The sequence below is a fragment of the Phyllostomus hastatus genome, unplaced genomic scaffold (assembly GCF_019186645.2).
Source record: "Phyllostomus hastatus isolate PE091 unplaced genomic scaffold, TTU_PhHast_1.1 phas_scaffold_501, whole genome shotgun sequence".
NCBI classification, from domain to species: Eukaryota; Metazoa; Chordata; class Mammalia; order Chiroptera; family Phyllostomidae; genus Phyllostomus; species Phyllostomus hastatus.
Window position 1 is genome coordinate 40,503,420 of NW_025334033.1, and position 20,598 is coordinate 40,524,017.

Below are 20,598 nucleotides of genomic sequence, written 5' to 3' on the forward strand. Positions count from 1 at the left end.
AGAATAAACACCCTAGTGACTTAAATAAACACCAACTTAATGATCCAAAACACTAACAAGGGAGATTGGGACCCTGAGCTCCCAATCCAAGTGATCGTCTCTGAGCGGCTGTGTGCACATCTGTCCATCACCGAGGGAAAAATGACTTTAGAAGTAAAAGTGACTACAGTTAAGTACAGTGACCCTTTCTCCCTTGAACTCCGTCAAATCCATTTGACATTTTAAAAAAGTCATAATAAGGCCTCAATCCCCACCCCACCTCAGTTTCCTATATCCGCACAGGAAAGATAGAAAAGGATAAGAAAAAAGAAAGATTGTATTAACCGTGACACTTACAGATGAGGGAAAATCAAAATTATGAAACTGTCATGTCAGAAAATAAATAGATACTCTCTGGGGAGCAATATTTTACAAAGCACAAGCAAGCCAATCCTGTTGTCCTGAGTAGAATTTTAATAAATAATGCCATTTGTTTCACTAATTTTAAAAGCTAAATACAAAGATACATCATTTTTGCCCCAGGCAAAAATAATATGGAACCTACATGATTACTGTGATTTTTCTGAACCCTATCCAGCAGCACTGCAAAGAGCTCCTGTACTGCTGGTCTGCTTTCTATTTGTGCAGGTTAATTCACAAAGTTTCTATCCTTGTTCGAGTTCCCCTCTTTTTTTCCCCAAGCAGATACATTATTTTACTTTCACAGTCCGGTCATAAACTTGTTAATACAAAAGAGCTGAGTTAACAGATGGATGTTGTGGGGAAAAGCCAGTGGTAAACAAAACTGCATACCTAAATAATAAGAAAATAGATTAATAACCCAAAGCTAACTTCACTCTTTTTCTGTCATATAATTAACTCAGTCACCACTCTTGGTTCAGGTGATGGCTTTCCAACTACCCTGCAATTCATAACCACCATTAAGTAGAAAAGCAACAAAACTACCTGTTAAAAAAAAAAATAGGGCCCAATGACAGCAATACACAACTCACCTTTCAGAAACAGAATCGTACTCCTGGTGTTCTACTAAGTTTTAATTTAGACAGGTTTAGGTACAATAGAAAAGAAACCTGAAAACACATGCTGTTTTAGTAACAAATACCAGGTTGCCAGATTTGTTACATAGTTTTTGCAAGCTAGAAACTAGGAACAGAAGAAACCCTTAACAGGAGTAGGCTACAGATATGAAAGCTTCAAGGGCATCAGAAGAACTGGCATTCAGGAAAAGTGTTTTTTTCACATTGGTACATTTTTGAAGTTTGCCATAAAAAAACCAAGAAAACAAACAAAAAAAAACAACCAAAACCCCACCAAATTTGACAAAAATACTTGTATTACTAATGGTCACTTCTATCTCTAACTGCCTCACATAGAGAGCATTAAGACATTTAGGCACTTGTTTTTTCCCCTAATACTGTTATTTCATTTAAAGCTACATAAAATTGTTTAACACTAAATATGAAAAATGTAAACTTAACTTGCTCCATCAAAAAGTGTTATAAGATCATATTTTTTCCTTCTCACCTTAAAAATGCAACCATTTCCTCCCAGGCTGGAGGCTCTTATTTTCACTATTTTGACTTCTCTCTTTCTCTCCTTCTCATTTCCTTTTCCTCTTCCCAAAAGATTTTTTCATAAATAAATTAAAATGAAATAATTAAAATCCATTTGATTTGTAATTCCCATTCATTGGAAAAAAAAAAAAAAAGGAGACGCAGAAGAAGAAGAAAGACTGCTGAAGCAGGCACATGGATTGCCCAGAACCAAGACTGGGTGACTAGGTGCTTTTGTTTGTTTGGGTGTTTTTGTTTTTATTTTCTTTCCTGATTTTCTGCACTGGGAGGGGAAATGCAAAAGTGGAAAGAGTTGAGAGAAGACTAAGTTTGAGATCGCTGTTGGTTTTGAGTTTTAAAAAGATATCTGTGAAAGTCCACTGTTCCTTTATGCACAAAGAACCCCAGAAACAAGCTGCAAAAATGTTCCTGATTTCTATTTACAAGTGTCCCTAGTCCCTGCTTGGAGGCCCCAGCCCCTCCCCACTTAGGACCCCAAGTCCACCAGACTGGAGGTGAGAGGGCCCAGCAAGGAGTCCTGGAGTTGATGCTGGTGGGCTTGCAGGCCGTGGCTGGGCTGGGAGGCGGTTAAGCCCGGGAGAGAATAGTTTGAGCTCCTGGCGTGGCCCATATTGCCCTGCAGCAGAAGGACCGAGTTCTGGTCTGGACTTTGGGGAGGTGAGAATTCTTCTTCTGAGCTGGACATGAGCGGCTTGCCCCCTTCCAGAGGAGAGAGTTGATTCTGCTTGTTGGAGGAGGAGTTATTGTTTTCGGTGTTCTCCCTAAGAAATAGAGGACAACACCATATGGTTAAAAAAAAAAAAAGTAGGTTAAAAAAAAAAGTGTGAGATGGAGGGAGGGGAGCTGGAAGGAGAAAAGGGAGGTGGTGCAATCAGTCAAAGACCCAAATGGAGGAGCTCTGCTCTCCTACTCATCTCCAAGGGTCCTGAGAAGAGTGGAGAAATGAGGAGCCCCATACAGAGCTCTTAGGGAGCCAGTCCCTTCATGTTCCAGATTCTAGAAAGCCAGAGTGTCAGGGCTTATACGAAACACACAATTATTTTTTAAATTTCGTTCAAGGAGTTATTTTAAATACCTATCAACTAGCAACACGTTTAGAAGTAGCTTTGGAAATCTTCCAACAAATGGTTGTTGGTGATGAAGAAAATGATCAGGGACAAGCAGTCCCCAATGCACACGTTTGGGGTGAATCAAGTCAATTGTCGTGTTCCCATCTGAGGAAACAATTAAACGTCGAGTTTCCCTGCCCTTGCCCGAAGGTTGCGGTTTCTGAGACACAGGACAGGTCATGGGAAGTGGTGTCCAGAGCGGCCCAGTGACCTGAGTAAACACAGGGAGCGCAGCCAGTCTCTCCAATTTCATCAGGTAGTGGGGCCCTCGGGCCTGGCTTGCAGGGCTGCAGTTTTGTAGCTAAAGTCTAACTGGAACCAGAGTGTCCCTGTCCCTGTGTTACTCCCTCAGTCCTTAGTTCCTCACGCCCCCCTCTCAAACTCCCCACAGACATCCACACAAGCACACCCTTCCCTACCAGGGATACTTCTCGACCCTGCACAGCCGGTGAGCGGTTGCGAGGTGCCGGGGATGGAGGGATCAGTCCCGGCACTGGGTGCTGGTCAACTTCAGGATTTGGAAGCCTTGGGCGCTTCCGACCTCTGAGTGCTCGCGCGTCTCCCCCTTTCTCTCCCCTTCCCTACTAATCTCTCTCTCTCTCCCGGAAAGCCCGTTTCAGCTGAATGTATCCAAGTCCCCTGCTTGTCTGCCCAGAGTGGAAAGTGGAGGCGACATCTTCCGCCCCCCAGGTTCGGAAGCAAACAAAGGAAACTCAGCCTGCCTGAAGCTCAAGTTTCCCCGAAACTCGTCGACTTCCCGGAGCGCTCTCCTTGAGGTCGCTTCTGCTGCCACTCGCACGCTCTTCCGAATCTCAGTCGGAAACTTCTACTGCGAGCGGATGGAGCAGGGCCAGGTGGCCGTGGGTGGGGGTGGGGGTGGGGGTGGGGTGGGGGGGTGGCACGAGGAGGGTGGAGGCAGAGACAAGTGTTAAAATTATTGCCTTCTGAGCTCCCAGGCGAGAGAAGCCAGAGACTGGAGACGTCTTCCTCGTCCGGGGCAGCGGTCATCCAGAAGGACCGGCCGCGGCGCCGGGCCACGCGCGAGGGAGCCCAGAGAGGAGCGATCCTTTCTAAGCTTTGGGCTTAGGGAAGTAAATGCAGCGCCACCTCCCCCGAATCTCCCTTTTTGTGGATTTTTAAATAACTCCTCCCTTTGTAAGGCTAGTGCGGAATGAAACGGTGACCTCTCGCCCGAAAGACTAGCACGAGAGCGCACGTTAAGCTCGGAGAGGCAGTGGGGGCACAGCAGAAGTCTCAGGCCAGCGCCACCCCTCCCGGGAGCAAGAGGGGAGAGATTCGCGACCCTCCGCCTCCACGGAACCCCTTTCCTCGCGTTACCAATCAACACTTCCCTTCTAATTCATCTAGAAGCTCCCTTTCTACTTCCCACACCTCTCCCCAAACAGCCAGGGAAGCATGAAAAACAAACTTAGCGCCAGTATTTCTCGACACTCACACCCCAAGAAGCCCACGCGCGGGCGCTCAAATCAAACGAGTCCCCATCCCTAGCAAGCGATCTCAGAGTTCATGAACTTTCGCTGCATTGCCGCGGCGGCCCGGGAGCCGCCCCGCGGACCGGCTCCGGCGGGTGAGGAGGATGCGGTGGCGAGTGCCTGAGGGGGCGGGAAGGGGCGGCGGGGAATGGAAGGCATCCCGGGGTCGCCCCAGCAGCGGGAAGTACGCCGCGTACCTTTCCTTGGCCTCAGCAGCACGGTCTCTTTGCCTCCGGTTCTTAAACCAATTGCTGACCTGGGTGGTGGTGAGGCCAGTGGCCTCAGCCAGCTCCCGCTTCTCACGCGGCGAGGGGTAAGGGTTGTGCGCGTACCACTCCCGCAGCACGCCCCGCGACTTCTCCTTGAAGCAGTAGCTGGTCTCCTCGCCGTCCCAGATCGTGCGCGGCAGGGGGAATTTTCGGCGTACCCGGTATTTGCCCACAGCACCCAGGGGTCGGCCGCGCAGCTTCTCGGCCTCCACGTAGTGCGCCTTCAACCATAGTTGTTGTAGCTTGGGGTGGTTATGTGGCGAGAACTGGTGGCTCTCCAAAATCTTGTAGAGCTCGCGGAAGTTGCCGCGGTGGAAGGCGACCACGGCCTTGGCCTTCAGCACGCTCTCGTTCTTGTGCAGGTGGTCGCACGCAGGCAACGACCACAAGAACCTGCCCAGGCGCTCCAGGTTCCCACCTTGCTGCAGAACCTCGCACACGCACGCTACTTGTTCCTGCGTAAAGCCGAACGACGGCAGCATCGACATGGCTGGGCCCTGCCGGGGCGCAATGCCCAGGCACAAGCAGTAGGGAGAAGAGCCGAAAATGCAGGGGGCGGCGGCCGCAGGGGGGGCGCGGCTGCTCCTAACCCCCTTCCTAAGCTTCCCCTAGCAGAAAAAACAACTCGCGTTTTGGGTATGGGCGGCACCAAAAGAGCAGAACTAGGAGTGGGGCGCGCGCGCAGGACTCGGGAGAGGCCGGCTCACTCAGCAGCCTTTCGGGCCTCGCTAGCTCCAGGGTTCCACCCGGTGGATGCTGCTCGTTGCCGGGGAACTTGGTTTCTGTTCTCCCCGCTGCTGCCTTAAAGCGCGCAGCGTCGTCAGCGCGCTGATTGGCTGCGGGCGGCGCCTATCCGGGGCTGGCCAGCCTGAGCACCGCCCGGCCGGGCGGGGAGGCCGCACCGCCCGCGAGGGGAGGGCGAAGCTGTGGAGTGGGGATTGGGAGTGGTGAGAAGAGAAGGACCAAGAGAGGTGGGAAGCAAGGTGGAGGGCGGGGGTTTGGGGGTAGGGGTGAGGATGGAGCCACGCTGCCCGGGAGCGAGAGGGGGGTGGGGTGCGTGATCACGTCAGGACCCTGCAATGTGAGCCCCCTCTCCAGTGTCACCTAAGGGCAGCCGCGCACATCTCAGAGCGAATCAATGACTTCAGACCTTCTAATTTCCCCCCTCCCTCCGTACCCCTGTCTTTTGCAGACGTGCCCTTTCCCGGTGAGCTCATATTTAATTACCTTAATGTTGGAATGAATAAATAATGAATTGATAAATAGCTTATGGGACGAGATAAATAATACAAGAGCAGACTAGAGCTCAGGGCTGCAGTCGCTGGTAGAGTAGCTTCTCTCCGGACTGGCTGCAGCTCCAGGAGCCAAACCTAATTTCCTCTCCTCTGCCTTCCTACTCCCACCCCCACGCCCCCACGCCCCCACCGCTCTCCAAAGGGCGCGTGTGCTCCCAGCTGGATAGCGCTTCTCTCATTGTCAGAAGCCCGAGACTATTTGCGACCACGCGCAGTGCTGTTTAGAGCATGATTGCAAAGCAGAGAAAGGTTCCGAGGATTCATTTGTGATTTAGCATCTTGATTATGGTTTAAGTCTGCAGGCTCTGGACTCAGTTTCCCCATCAGCGTGGTTGCGATTTCCGAGGCCACCTCCGCTACCGCGGAATGCCCAGAAGCGTTACTTGCTGTTGGCAAAAATGCTTTGGGAACCTCATACAAAAGGCGCTGGATGGGGTGTAAATTAAATAAAACTGGTGCGGCTCCAATAGCTGTCCGGTTGTAACCTAATCCTTGCCCTGCTCCAAGAGGGACACTTCCCTCAAAGCGAGGACGACAGCGGCTCCAAGAAGATTAAATAAAGTGGTGTGTGTGTGTGTGTGTGTGTGTGTGTGTGCGCGCGCGCGCACGTTGATTGTAATGCTGGCCTATTTTACTGCCAGGGAATGAGAGATGTCCTGCAATTTAGTCCCATCATCTGTTGTTTTGTGTGTGTGTGTGGAGAATGCTTAGTAAAATTGCACAGACAAGTGAAGCTGTAATTATCGTAAGCCTCATTTACACACCTTGTTCCAAAGCAATTACTAAAAAGATTTTGAAAACAATTAGCGTCTCTAAACAAAGATAATCTATTGTCAGTAGCTGAGGCAGGCAGAAGATAAGAACAATGCGTGGAGATAAGGAGAGCCAAATGGTGGAAGAAGAGTGACTTTATGACTATACTTATCTCTGATTAGATAAGTTCAAAAACAGAATTGTAAGTACACTTCAAAAATACTTTTGATTTAAATGCACCCTCTTAGTGAATGCAAAGAACAGACTGTAGGCTCTTTAAACTTTTTGTCTTCTTGAAATGTTTTGATTCCACCAGCCAAAGCCCAGCTCCACAAAACCCTTTGCATATTGAGACACGAGTGGGAAGAGGAACAGCACCGTGTGGGTTTCCCCTCTGTATTATTTATATGGTTTTAAAACAATGCACCCAGTCCAGTATACCCTGTAATGTACATTTTAAACTCATGAAGGGTTTCCACCTCCTGGCCACCTCTCCAGAGATACCAAGTAGAGGGAAGCTGCTTCTCTGCTGAACTCCCACACAATGCTTTTTGCATCCTTGAAACCCTGCAGTATCCCATGCAATTAGACCTTGGAAACAGATGCTGATATTTCATTACATTTAGAATTGTTTTTAAGTGCATTTAATGGTTGCACATTATATCAAAAGAACCCCTACCACATGGTGTGCCCAGTGACTTACTCTCTAAGCTGGAAGCCTGGCATGGCTGAGCCCAAGCCCATGTGTCTGGTAATTTTCCCTTGCGTTCTTATTTTAGTACTCATGATGTTTCTGATGAAGTCTTAAGAAGCTGCAGTGTCCTGCCAGAAGGAATGTCTCTGCTTGGAACAGTCCTCATTGACATGGCAGCTGTGTGAGGACCGGAACGGAGGTTTAAACTTGGCTCTAAAACTCAGTTAATACCCTAAAGTCTAGAGCAAGTGCGCAGAATTACAGTGTATGGTGCAAGGTCTCTTAAAAGACAAACAGTTGAGTATGGGGTGTGTTTTATAATTAACAATTTTATATCAGGAAATGAGGCATAACTTGGACAAATAAGGGCAGTTATAAATTTACAAGGGATGACGGCGGGCAGAAAGATGGCAATTAGACACCAGTATAACCACCTTTTCCCGGGCTTACTCCAGACCTCCCTGCCCACTACTTTTCATCTCTCTTCAAAAGATGCCAGGACGTCCTAGACCGTGGTGATACCTGGGAAGCTGACCTGTGGATGCTGTGGTTGCAGCAGGCACCAGGGTTGCTGAGGAGCGGTACTCAATCTCAGAGGCCCTGCCGAGGCCCCACCAGCCCTTCTCGTTGCGTTTAACCCAATAGACCGCGTAACTAGAAAGGAAAAGTGCTATTCGCTTTGTACTAACGAGACTACCTGCTATTTCGATCCCTTGGTTAGGGGAACCAATTGTTATAAGTGTTAATTATTGCCTCGGATATATAAGGTTTCCCAAAATGGAACCTTTCACTGAAAACCACTAAAAGAGGTAAAATGACATGAATTTACAAACCACATAAACCAAATGATCCATTTTAAATCGCACACAGAAAGGTTTGAGTTGTTCTAGTAACTTAAAACCCTTGCTGTCAATGCAAATCACACGAAAAACAGAGATGCGTCGGAGATTTAAAGGGAACGTGCAACTCTAGCTGCCACCCTCGCCGCATCTTGGCTCCCGAGGGCAACGCGCTGGCAAAGGGTGCCCGACGCCGGGTTTAGCTCTTATGTGCCTCCTCTACGCAGGTAATGGCCGGGGTGCGCGCAACTGGTCTTATGGAAAAGCCAAAGCGGAGGCGCTAGTTGCTGCTGGAGTTTCTGGCTGAGTTGACATGAGGCCTTGGGTCAAAAACCACTGGCTAGAACCCACGTCTTTCCCTTCTGGCTTGCAGCGCGATGCTTTGGGGCTCGAGGCCCGCTTTCTTGGAATTCCTTCACCATCAAGAACAGCGGGGATTCTACTTTAACTACTGGTAATTTGGAAGGGAAGGACATCGGGAGATGTTTCTTCAACGAATTAGCATCATCACTCAGGGGCAGTGCGGAGACCCCCCAAATCCTGGTTGAAGTGACAACATTCATCTTTTTCCTCTGTTTGTTCGGAAACTCCCGGTGTCCTGGACCCTGGGCATCCCGGGCTCCGACGACCTGCGCGGCGCCGCGGGAGCAGCCTCCCACCTGCCTCCTGGGGGACTCTGCTCCCCGCGAGGTCTGAATAGGCCGAGAGCTCAGGCAGGGCGATCTGCGGACCCGGAGAAGAGAAACTCAAAACCAGTCCATTAGTAAATGAGTTTTGTGTTGTCAAGGTTCTTTCCCATCCACTTGCTGTTCTGAAAAATAGATCACGTTTCGTTATCTTTAGTGGGAATCTGCAATGCGACACCGGATCCGTGCGGCCCCCACCTCTCCACCTCCCTCTCTTCCAGCCGCGCTAGGCCGGGCCGAGGGGAGTCTGTCGGCCTCCTCAGCTTATTTCTGAACAATGAAGATTTGTCTCTTCCCTTAATATATTTATGCATGTATGGAGGGAGGGAGGGAGTTTTCTCCTGGAAGCGGGAAGCGCACGAACAGAGCCTCCCGCTTCCTTGGTGCAAAAACGCAACGACAGCCCAGGACGCCAGGACGGCTGTCCCCAGCCCACACCTGGACAAACAGAGCTGCGAGCCCGCTAGCTGTTAAAAACCCTGCCGCCCTGCGCGGGTCCTGAAAATACAGTCTCCACATTGTCCGGGGGTGGAGGAAGGGAGAGAGAGGGAAGACAGAGACACCACGGAGAGAGAACTCAGATTGCGGAGCCGCGGAGCCGGGGGTGTATGTGGAGGAGCTGCCCTCTCCCTCTGCGTGTGCGCTCACGCCTGGTCCCCGTCTCTCTAAGTGTCTCTTTCTGTCTCGTTCTCTCCTCCCTGTCTGAAAGAGGAAGCTCGTTCATGTTGTGTGAGAACCTCTGTTTCTCATTCTTTTATTTTCCTTCAGTCTCTCTCATCTCCATGTCACCATTTCTCCCTCTCTTTCTGCCTCATTCTTCTTGTTTCTCCCCTCCCTCCATCTCTCTCTCCCTGCGTACACCCCCGCCCCGCACACTCCCTTTCCTCTCTGTATCTCTATTTCTCTCTCTTCGTTCTCTTCCTTTCCGAAGGCTATGGGCGCCTGAACCTGTTTCTTTCTGCCCTGACCACGCACTGTGATGTTGCATAGCCATTGTACTGATGTCATGAACCTAGGTGACTCTGAAGTCTCAGCAGGGGCTGGGCTCAGTCAATGGGACCCCCTGATGCTGAGTGGTGGCATTGTCAAAAGGTGGGGGCGTTGCCAAAAGGTGGGGGCACCGGTGGGTAGAACAGAAGAAAATGGGTTGGCCACCTGAGGGGAGAAGGACCGACGGCAGCTGAGCTCTGAGGAAGCTCAGGCCCAGGGACTCACCAACTGCCAGGTTTGAGCCAGAAGATGCCACTCAACACCAGATGCCAAACACCTTTCTGGAAAGTGAAAGAAAGTGTTATAAGAACCCATTTGTAAGAATTTAAGACACTCTTATTCCCCTTCTCTTTATTCGTGTCACCTTAGGGCGATTTTACAAAAAGATACTCCCGGGGAGTCCTTATCTTCCATTGAGTTTCCAATCAGCTTTTTTCTCAACTAATGTACATCCTGAATACTGCATCTGTCTAAGCTAAGAAGAATTTCCTTTTGGGAGGTGAAAGCCTGCAGCTCCTCCTGTTCTGAGGAAAGTGCCAGTGACAGTAATGCAGGGTGACACTAAATAAACAGTTAGGGCGGACTGGAAAGATGGAGTTAATTATCCAGTGAGCTGCATTTCAGCCCAGACCATCAGGGGCTGATTTGTTTTGGCTCAGAGTCGGAGGAAGGAGACAAACCACTCTTCTCTACTTCTGCTAGGGATCCCGATCATTGGTTTCTCAAACAAAACAAAAGCAACTACCCAGGTATCACTACTTTGATTAAAATTTGGTTTATTACTCTTGCAGACTCTGAAAAAAAAATCGTCCATTCCATCGTCCCATAGCCCTGGAGGGAAGACCCAGAGTGACCCAAAAATGCACTCCCAAAATCTTTTTTCAGAGGCCTATTGGTAAGGAAAGTGGACCTCCAGCAACCCTCTCCATTTCTTCATGTGGATTCTTGCAATAAGTTTATATAACTGCGTGTTTAGAAAAACTAAGATGTTAGCCTAGTTTTCACCATGGTTTTTACTGCCCGCCTCCTCAAAAAAAAAAAAATCAGGCTTCATGAAATTTTAGATGCAATTAGATTTATTGTTTGCGTGATTCACTGACTATCCAGTTTCCTCAGGTAAGCCTGCACTTACATATAAATCCTAGTAATTTAAAACGTCTCCCTCCCCACTTTGCTCTTCCCTGCCTCCACTCACGTCCCCACCCTGCCACATTCTGATATTAATAATCCCCGTCTGCCCCTCTTTCCGGGTCATTACGGTACTGCTGGTCTCTAATCAATCCTAATGCGATGGCAATTGGAGTCCCTGATGACTGCGGCTCGGGTTTCTTGTAATGGCTCTACCACATTTTCCTGGACCTCCTTCTTTAACCTGAGATGCCAGGGGGACGAGTCCCTTCTCTGCTGCTGATTACTTCAAGATGTGGGGGCTAGTTCGAGCAGAAGGAGAAAGAGACACGCGCACAGCGTGGCTACTACTGCGGGCTGGGTGGCTGGGGTGAACACGGCGACTGCCACCCCGACGCACGCACCCGAACGCCTTTAACTACTCTCTCTTTACAGCCCCCCCCCCCCATATTCCAGGTCCAAACTCACCCTAGCAGACCGAAATGAAGATTTTTAGAGCTTTTTTCCCTGGTGCAGAGACGCCTCTTAGTCTCGGCCTGTCCAGTTCTTCCGAGTTCCTAGCCTGCGGCGCCTCCCGGGCTCCCAGGCTAGGCCTACCCGTTGCACTGGAGTGAACGCCTCTTCCCATTCCTCAGAGCCGGCTCCTCTTTCCTCCTTTTTTTTTTTTCTTTCCTCCCATTACCACCCATTCTTCCCAATTTTAGTGAAGTTGTCGCCGAATAGGAATTTGATTCTTCCCTATCTCCCTCGCTGACCCTTGACCTCTCTTCCCTTCCTAACCCCGCAGTGCCTGATGCTCCCAACCTGTTCCGGACCCACAGCTGGGGCCACAAGACCGGCAGGGTCTTGTCTGGACACGAGCACTCCTTTCCCGATCTCTAAGGGTCCATCGCTCAGAATCCCTAACCCCTAGAGACAAAGGTCCAACACTTCTTTCTGCAGGTGCCTTTGGAAGAGAGGACCTATAGCGGTAACTTGAGCCATACCTCCCTCGCCCCGGTTTCAATCTTTTCGCTCACTTCTCCTACCCCTCGTGCAGGCCCGGCAGCGAGGCGATCAGCACTTTCGCGGCTTTTGTATTGTTGCATTTCTCAGACTAACGCCATTTAGCGTAACCCGAGCCCAGGATAATTGCCGCGTTTCTGCCGCGATACTTTTAAAAACAAGATAATGCTTCTGAATTGCGGAAGAAAGTACTTCGGACAAATTGGGCGCTGAGCTGTCGAGAAGGATCGCTTTGTTAGGGGAGGCGGGTGGTTTGTGACTCAATTAGTGCGTTTCTGGGATCCGCCTGCGCTCTGCAGCCGGGTCAGCTCGAGGCGAACTCCCTCCCGTAGCTCCCGGGCGCCAGGAAGGGTTGCGTTGGGGGTGGCGGGCACTTCAGGCCTGTACCTAGGTCGGGGCAAATCCACGCTATGAAAAATGTTTTTTAATCCCACACGAGTACATTGTTTGGGTTCTAAAGGATCCAGATTTTCGCGGACAGAAGCTTGGTTGTCTCTGCTCCCGACTGCGCCGCGCGGCATTAGTCTAAATCGCCAGTCCTCCGAGCTGTGGGGAAAAACAGACACTGGGTGGAGGGTGCTGGGAAGGTGCCCACTCACCCAGGCCTCTGCGTGCGTCTGGCCCACCAGCCTGGGCACGGATTTTGCAACAACGTTTCCAATACCACTGCTGTACTTGGCGCAGCCCTCCTGGAAGCCGGCAGGGTGAGGTTTCAAGGCAGCCCGCGGACCGCGAGGGGCGCTTTGGGGGCTCGGAACAAGGCCGTAAGAATTTTCTTTTCCTCTCCTGAAGTTCATCCGCCACCCCCACCTATCACCCCGCACGCAAGCCGGGCCCTCCTTTCGTGGGCCCATCTTGGAGTCCAGGGTAAGTTGCTCTGCCAGGTGCGTGCGCCGGCCCAACTCGCAGCGCGCCAGAGCTGGGGAGGGCTCGCCGCGCCACCCGCTCGCGGCCCCGCCCCTAGCAGGCTTTGCGCCGCCGGGGGCTGCGGGGACCCAGCCGAGCCGAGTCGGCCACACTAGGAACCCTCCCGGGAGGCGCACGGGGAGTCTCGGGCGCCGCGGCTGCGCGGGGGACGGCCCTGCCCAGCCACGCGGCCAGAGGTCCGGCGTTCCGGCCTGCCCAGCCGGGGGGTCGGGACCTGAGCAGGCTTCGGACCCCGCGGCTTTCTCGGGTTGTTCGCCGAGGCGGTTATAGGGGCGTGAGGGAGGAGGGGACAGGGCTCGTTGGGGGTGGGGGGGGAGGCGGGGGCGAGAACGAGGCTGGGAGGTCAGCGGAGCAGGGAGAGGACGCAGGCCCACGGCGGACGCGGCTGGAGGAGAGAGAGGGCGCTGTCTTCCTGGCAAAAGAGTCTGACCCACAGGAACCGAAACAAAACAGAAAGAAGAGAAAGGCTGCTCGGTTGAGCCTCCAGGGTGAGGGGCTTAAGGCGGGGAGGAGCTAGAGCGGCGGAGCAGATTCCCAGCCCACCGCCCGGGACCTGCGGGGCCCATCGCGGCCCTGCCAGCGCCGCGTAGCCCCGGGCGGGACTCACTAGAAGGGAACATTCTTTGGCCCCCTTAGCACTCCGTGTTCTTGCCTTCCTTCAGGACCATCCCTTCCCCGGAGAACTGGAGGTATCGCAGTCGCGGTAGGCTTGGCGACGCTTCCCGGGCGATTGAGGAGCCCCAGTTTGCCGGCGGCGAGGGGGAGGAGAGTTGGGAAACGGATCCCCTTTTCCCGAGCGAAGCCCTGTTTTTCAGTTTCGTGAGTCCTGCGGAAGGGAGCTGCGATGCCAGCCGATTTTTTTTTTTCTTTCACATCCAAGCGCCGAAGCAGGTGGTCCCACCTGGTTTGGCGGTACTTTGCACAGGAACAACCAAGAGATAGAAGACCCCATTATTTACTGTCACCAGTTGGCCGGAGCAGACACTCGGAGACCAGAGGGCCACGCAGACAATTACTATCAAACATTCTCCATCCAAACTCACAAATCTAAAAACTGAATTTATATTAATTCGGGAGAAACTGCTATCCCTCTATTCCAAAAGTCCATACTCATCTGTCACGCCCAAAGGATAATGTGTTCTTGGCTTTCCATGCTCATCATAAAACAGGCAAAGCAAAACAAAAGGAGCCCAAACTCACTCATCTTCTGTCTTGAAAGGTCCCTCTGTATTAATGGACCTTGTTAAAGGCCCTCCTGATGCTAGAAGAGATCATCTCCTTACATGTCCACCCCCTGAGAGTCTCAAGCTCCAGTCGCCATGTGAAATTCCTGGAGAGTTGTGACTCTTCCATAACCCTTTCATCAGAATTCTTGTAGCCCTGTTGTTCCGCCTTTGGCAAGAGAGCTGTTTCCTAGGAGTAACTGGGTGGGCTTCAGTCCGCCTGCCTCTTCACATTGAGAAACGCTTCTCTTGTGGGAACGTCTGTTTCTATTCACCCGATTTTGTAATTTCTTTGATCAGCCTAAATATTTTCTTGGCAAACGGAAATTGACCATGCCATGAATATGATAACAACCTGCTTAGAAAAAAAAGCTATTTTGTTTCCAAGCAGCAGAAAAAGGGGGCGGGGGGCGCTAGCTGGTAGAATGTCTGTAACAGATTCCTGCACATATATATTTTTTTGCATTCTCTAAAGCGGCCTTGAGGAAAACTGCCTTTTCCCCCTAATATAGTTTCTTCCCTTTCTCTCCTCCCTTCAGATAAACACACACCTGGTCTCTTAAAAGTCTTTGATAGTCTTTATTAAAAAAAAAAAAGAACTTCAATGGATGCCTCTGGAGAATTTCCCTTTAAAACATAGATGAAAGGCAAGGTTAATACAATGTTCTCTTAATCCCTTTGCCTTCTGAGTCAAAATAAATATTTTCTTCTGCATGTGATTGTACATCCTGCCATTTGGCTGTGGCTATAAGCAAATCGACCGGTAATAAAAGTGTTTGGAGGCTGTGTATTAAATGCAGTTCTCTTGAAATCAAGGCGGGGGGGGGGGGAGCTTTACAGGCAAGAGTTGGTGGGTTTCTGAAAAAGCTGCAAGAAAAAGACCTTTCACCTCTCATTAGTGATGCCATCAGTGCTCCGGCAGAGTGGAGCTGAGGTCATGTTACATATGGCACACAGTCTGCTCAGCACTTGAAACGTCAGCTTTGAAATTTTAGAGAGGGGAAAGGTCATCTTTAATAAGCTAAAGTCTGGGGCTCCCATTGCCCTCGTTGCAAACTGGGTGGGTGTCCATATGCTTCAAACCTTCTGGGTAAGTTTTTTTTTTTTAATTTGCAGTTTTAAGCTGATTTTTGTTTCCTATCTTCATTGAAGCTATAATGTTTTCAGCTGCTAATGCTCCAAAGGCCTTTCATTTTTATAGCAACTCTGTCATCTTTCCTTTTCTTTTCATGCAATCATAAAACCGTCTGTTCTGAGTGATAGCTTTTTAGAACTTAACTTCCCAGGAGAAATGAAGTGTATCTGTCCATCTGCATACATGGATCCAGACATGTGGGCTATAAGGTTACCCTTCTGAGTGGGTAATTTAGACTTCACTCTTCTACACTACATAATTTACTGAACCTTCAAAACATTAAAACTTCCATATTATGTAAAAGCTCTAGTTTCTGAAACTTCCTGGGTACTACTAAAATTTTTCATGCCAGTTACTGAAATTTCACATTTTATTTTTACCATGTGGAGGAAACTCTCAAATCAGAATATATCGATTCTTCCAAAAGGCTTAAAGTTAAGGCTAAATGACAGATGCTATGATGGTAGATACAACACTGAAAAAAGAGTGCTAATATCTCACTTCCTTGTTCACAAAATATTAGGAACATTTGTGAATGTTTAATCCTCATATTTGTTCAAGAAATTAAGTCAACCAAACCCAAGCTTCTGAACTATCCCCAGATCCCTTTTTAGCTACCGTCAAGGTGGATATAAATATTTTTCTTTCATGTAACTCTGCAAGGGACTTCTCAATAGTGATTTATCATTTGCTCAGTTCCAGAAACTTTTTTCCCATATGGGTCTACAGTCCAAGGGGAGCAGCCTCACCAAAGTTAACATGCATTCCTATCTTACTTTCCTGTCTATCTGTCAGTCCATTTTATCTGTTTATCAGACAGGGCAGATTTTAGTTGTTTCTTCAGGTTTTTCTTCTCACATAAAAGTTACATATTTTTTCCTTGTAAAATAAACTTTTGAAAATAAGGTAACTATTTGTGATAATCAGATGCAAACAGTAAACTCAATGATACTAAAAAATTCCTTCTCCCACTGCAAATTGAAAAAGTCTAAAGGATTTAATGATTGTAATATGCAGATGTGTTGATTTGGTTCTGTTTCTAGTTAGATTCTCAAAAATGCTTAATTCTGGGTGAGCAAAAATGTTTAAAAACAGTCTGCATACTAGCAGCTGGAAATATAGATGGGTAGGATGATTTCACAACCCAGAATGACATCAAGTAAATAATTTATTTCTAATCACCTTTCCACATTAAGGTTTACTGCTAATAAGCTAGTGGACTTTTTGATACTTTAGCTAACCCAAAGTACTTGAGGCTTTGATGGCCCAAATGGTTTAGTAAGTCCAATCAATCTAGTCAATACAAAGTCAAGGTAAAGAAAGATACAGGCACTGTAGCCCTAGGAGTGCTTGAATGGGAGGAAGGTAGTGCTGCCTCTTCTGGTTTTTGACTAAATTTTAAAGCTCCCCAAAATACTCTGGGAAAATTTAAGAGCAGAGCACGTCACTGCAGTAAGTCTGAAAAACTGGAAGTGGAATATTTCAAGAGGCAGGTTCATCACTGACAGGTCGATAACTCATTAAAGGCCTATAAAAGGAGTACTAATAATTTACACTTTTTATAGGATCCCTCACTCAACAACCTTTAACATGTTACAAGCCAGATCTTATTCATCTCCTTGGAATTTTGTAATAAGGATATTATTCTTATTACAGAGTGATTATCCCTATTACAAAAATATGGTAAAGAGATTGTATAATTTGCCCATGGAATTATAGTCAGAGGCAGTTTGGGGAATAGAGCTATTAATCCTAGATCCTTCACAACTTATCTAAAAAGCACTTTGCCATAAAGAGACCATGATTAAAGTGATTTGGACTTAGTTCTTATAAATTCTCCTTAGTCCTTAAGGGGAATAAAATGTTATTCTCTTTAATTTAGACTATATAATTCAGGTTCAAGATTTTTTTCAGGTTCAAGAACCAGAAAAATTTCCTAAGTGTCTTTAAATCACCAAGAAAAAGAAAATGTAACATGAAGAGACTTCAGTTCACAAAGGCCTGGTAGTTCTTCCATCCTGGAAATAAACCATAGTCTCAGTTGGTGCAAATGTCATGTGGGAGGAGACATCTAGATTACAGAACCATGAGGTAATTACTACAGCTTAACTGTCCCACAGAGAAGCTGCTAAGTGTTCATAAACAGGGTTATGATAGAATACATATTCTATGACAAGATTTGGCCTATACTCTCAATGCTTATAATTCCTTCTTTGGCTTATGTAGAAGAAATACTAGACATCCCAGAAAATTAGGATTTGGTTAATATTGAGGGCAGTGCTCCATAAATTTCAGGGGGCATGCAAATGACCTGAGGCATTTGTAAAAATGCAGCTTTACTGGGCCCTCCCTATGCCTAGAGGTTTTGATTCCCTAGGTTTGAATTGGGGCCCTGGAATTTGCATTTTAACAAGCATCCTGGGAAATTTTAATGGGAAATTTTAATGTTCCTAGGCTATTCTTTGAGGAGAAACATTTGCTTTGCCTGAGGTAGCAGCATAAAAAAAAGGAAGGTTCTGTCAGAGGGTATAAAGTTTAAACTCCAAACATTGACCTAACCAGAATTTACTTTTCTTTGTATGATTTGTGAAAGAGGACTTTTAGATTAGGCTTTTTCAAAAAGAAGATTTTATTTATTTATTTTTAGAGAGGGAAGGGAGGGAGGGAGAGAGAGAGAGAGAGAGAGAGAGAGAGAGAGAGAGAGAGAGAGAAACATCAATGTGTAGTTGCTGGGGGCTGTGGCCTGCAACCTAGGCATGTGCCCTGACTGGGAATCAAACCTTTGACACTTTGGTTCGCAGCCTGCTCTCAATCCACTGAGCTACGCCAACCAGGGCTTAAAATGGGCTTTTACTAGGGAGGAGACTCTTCGGGTTTCTGAAGAATTTTGTAGGAATTAAAATGTTCCCAGGTAATAATTAGATAGGAAATCTTTTGTCTTCCTTCCCAAGTTATTGCTTCTGCTGAATGGCTTAGCAGGAAAGTGACACCAGACCAGGAAAATGAGACAAGAAAGAAAAATCCCAGAAGAAAATCCAAGCACCAGTCACAAAAATTAAGCAAATCTCATTGGCCAAAGAACAGTGTGTAGGAGCATGATAGAAAACAAGGAGCTGGTTTTCTCCTGAATGCCACATTAAAAATCGAATGTTTTTAAAACATCTGGCAATGTGCATGGCCCCTTTAGAATAGAGTAACCCAATTGGGCCCCCCTCCCCCAAGATCTTCAAGAAATGGAAGTACTCTGGGGAGTTGCCACAATATAATACAAGGAATCCAAAATAAAGTCTAAAAGGAAGTTAAAAGTGTCTGTCTACACCACAAGTAGTGTCCATTTGTTGCTTATAAAGGTATAGAAAAGGTTTTTCAAGAAAGAATACAACCACATGAATCATGCCTTCTTGCTTATTTATTTATTTATTTTAAGAGAAGGAGAAAGAGAGGAGAGAAATATCAATGTGTGGTTGCCTCTCACGTGGCCCCCACTGGGGACCTGGTCTTCAACCCAAGCATGTGCCCTGACTGGGAATCAAACTGGTAACACTTTGGTTCACAGCCTGCACTCAATCCACTGAGCTATGCCAGCCAAGGCGCCAGGGCGCCTTCTTGCTTTTAAGAGGGAGATTAAATAATGGAAAAGGTTAATAATCATAACTTATTATTTTTCTTCCTTTAAATACCATTTGAAAATGAGATCATGGGAACATAGACACCAGACTCTTTACTGCTGGAAGAGGCCAAGAAGTAAGTTGTTGAACCTGCCACTATAAGTAGAGTACCTCAGAAAACACTCTTGATGAGACACCCCCCAGCTCTGCTTGAACACTTGGGTGTTGGAGAACTCACTATCTCACATCTGTTTTGCATGTTTCAGGACTCACCAAAACAAGAAAGATATGCATGGTGGTAAGAAAAAATGTCACATGGAACCCATGATCCTGTACAAACTAGATAACATGTGAGAGAAACATGGAGGGGAGTCTCCTAATTACCTGTTGGTCAAGTTAGGAAGTTAGAGTAAACTACTAGCTAAACTGCTTTCTCAAGTTTCCATTTTAGGCTTTTCTACTGTTTGCCCACTGCTCAGTAGGCTGCTGGAGTTCAGTATAGGAGAAGTAAATATTGTCATTTCAAATAAAGAACTGTTTATTATATAACAGAACAGAGGTTGCCTTCTATTTTTGAGACTCTGCTGAGTTAATTGGGGACAGTAGCCAAAGCAGCTGCCCTGGAGATGGTGTTTTCCAACAGCTCCAGTCCTGAAAGCTAAACTGGGTTCATGTTTGCCTACAAAGTGGCAATCACATTGTTCCTTTCATTGAATGTTCTTTGGCTCCCGTTGGGGTTGAGTAAGTGGGGGCACCATTTGTACTACTTGACCAGCCTATTTGACTCCTGCAGTGAGGGGAAAACTTAAGCCAAGACAGATCAAAGCCGAACTCGCTACCTTTAAAGGGATTCAGCCCAGACATTTCTCAATGAAAGGGGAAAGATCGACTAAATGCCGATGTCCATCTAAATCAGAGGTTCCAAAATTTTGATAAGTTGGGGACAGGGATTAGTGTTTTTAATAATTTTTCCACATCCATTTTGGTAGACATTTGTTTGTTGCCCACATTTTAGAAACACTGACATCATAAATACATGATAAGGAAAGGAAATCTGAACTGAGTGGTAATTTAAGATAGATAGATGCAAAGTTTTGCTTAATAAAAGAATGTTTTTCAGCCCTGGCAGGGTAGTTCAGTTGGTTAGAGCATTGTGCCCTGTAATCCCAGGTTTGATCTGCAGTCAGGACACATATAGGAATCAACCAATAAATGCATATTAATCTCTCTCTCTCTCAAAAAAGAAAAACAAAGAAGAAAAAGAAAAGGAATGAAGGAGGAAAGAAAAGAGAAAAGAAAAATCAGTAAGTAAACATTAAAAAAAATAAAAGAATATTTTCCGAAATAATAGCTTGCACTTCTATAATGCTTTCTATTTTTCAAAGGGCTTCTTACATTTGGTCCTCACTTATGGGATGGGTGAGAGGAATATTATTAACTCCATTTTACTAATAAAGAAATTGAGGTAAGGGATTGTGGGTGACTGGATATATGATGGAATGGAGGCTATAAGCCTAAGCTTTCCCACCTCTGTTGACCCAGTTCTTAGTCTCACTTCTAGTAGGTCAAAATATATCGTGTACCTCAAGCTTTTTAATGGCTATAAGATATTTCATGGATTTAAAAAATTTATATAACTATTCTCTTATTGATAGACATGTCTTTTTGCCAAACTTTTTCTTTTCTAAATAATGATTCCATGACTGTTTTTACACACATGTCTTTGAATACTTGTGACTATTTTAATAGGGTAAATTGCTAAAAGTAAAATTACTGAGTCAAAGGGAATGTATATTAAAATTCTGATGAATATTGCTAAATTATCCTTCAAAATTTGTGCCCTTTTGCGCCCCCCTTGACAGTATATAAT

General features: G+C 47.1%; 1 protein-coding gene and 1 long non-coding RNA gene across 2 annotated transcripts; both read right to left on the minus strand.

The window, feature by feature from the left end:
- Window positions 1-445: 445 nt before the first annotated feature.
- Window positions 446-5,210, minus strand: SIX1 (SIX homeobox 1). Its single transcript, XM_045822920.1, has 2 exons — window positions 4,374-5,210; window positions 446-2,335 (listed from the first exon to the last, which is right to left on the minus strand). The coding sequence occupies exons 1-2, from the start codon at window positions 4,931-4,933 to the stop codon at window positions 2,041-2,043; spliced, it is 855 nt and encodes a 284-aa protein (XP_045678876.1). The 5' UTR covers window positions 4,934-5,210; the 3' UTR covers window positions 446-2,040.
- A 2,256-nt stretch (window positions 5,211-7,466) lies between these two features.
- Window positions 7,467-12,695, minus strand: LOC123808409. Its single transcript, XR_006783782.1, has 3 exons — window positions 12,435-12,695; window positions 9,928-9,983; window positions 7,467-8,837 (listed from the first exon to the last, which is right to left on the minus strand). It is a non-coding gene; the product is annotated as an uncharacterized LOC123808409 (long non-coding RNA).
- Between the last annotated feature and the right edge of the window lie 7,903 nt (window positions 12,696-20,598).

What these genes read in the sequence shown, in the direction of transcription:
- SIX1 (XM_045822920.1), bottom strand. Translation starts at nt 4,933, where the DNA reads ATGTCGATGCTGCCGTCGTTCGGCTTTACGCAGGAACAAGTAGCGTGC. An exon ending in GCTGCTGAGGCCAAGGAAAG is followed by an intron (nt 2,336 to 4,373) that starts GTACGCGGCGTA and finishes TCTATTTCTTAG; the next exon opens with GGAGAACACCGAAAACAATA.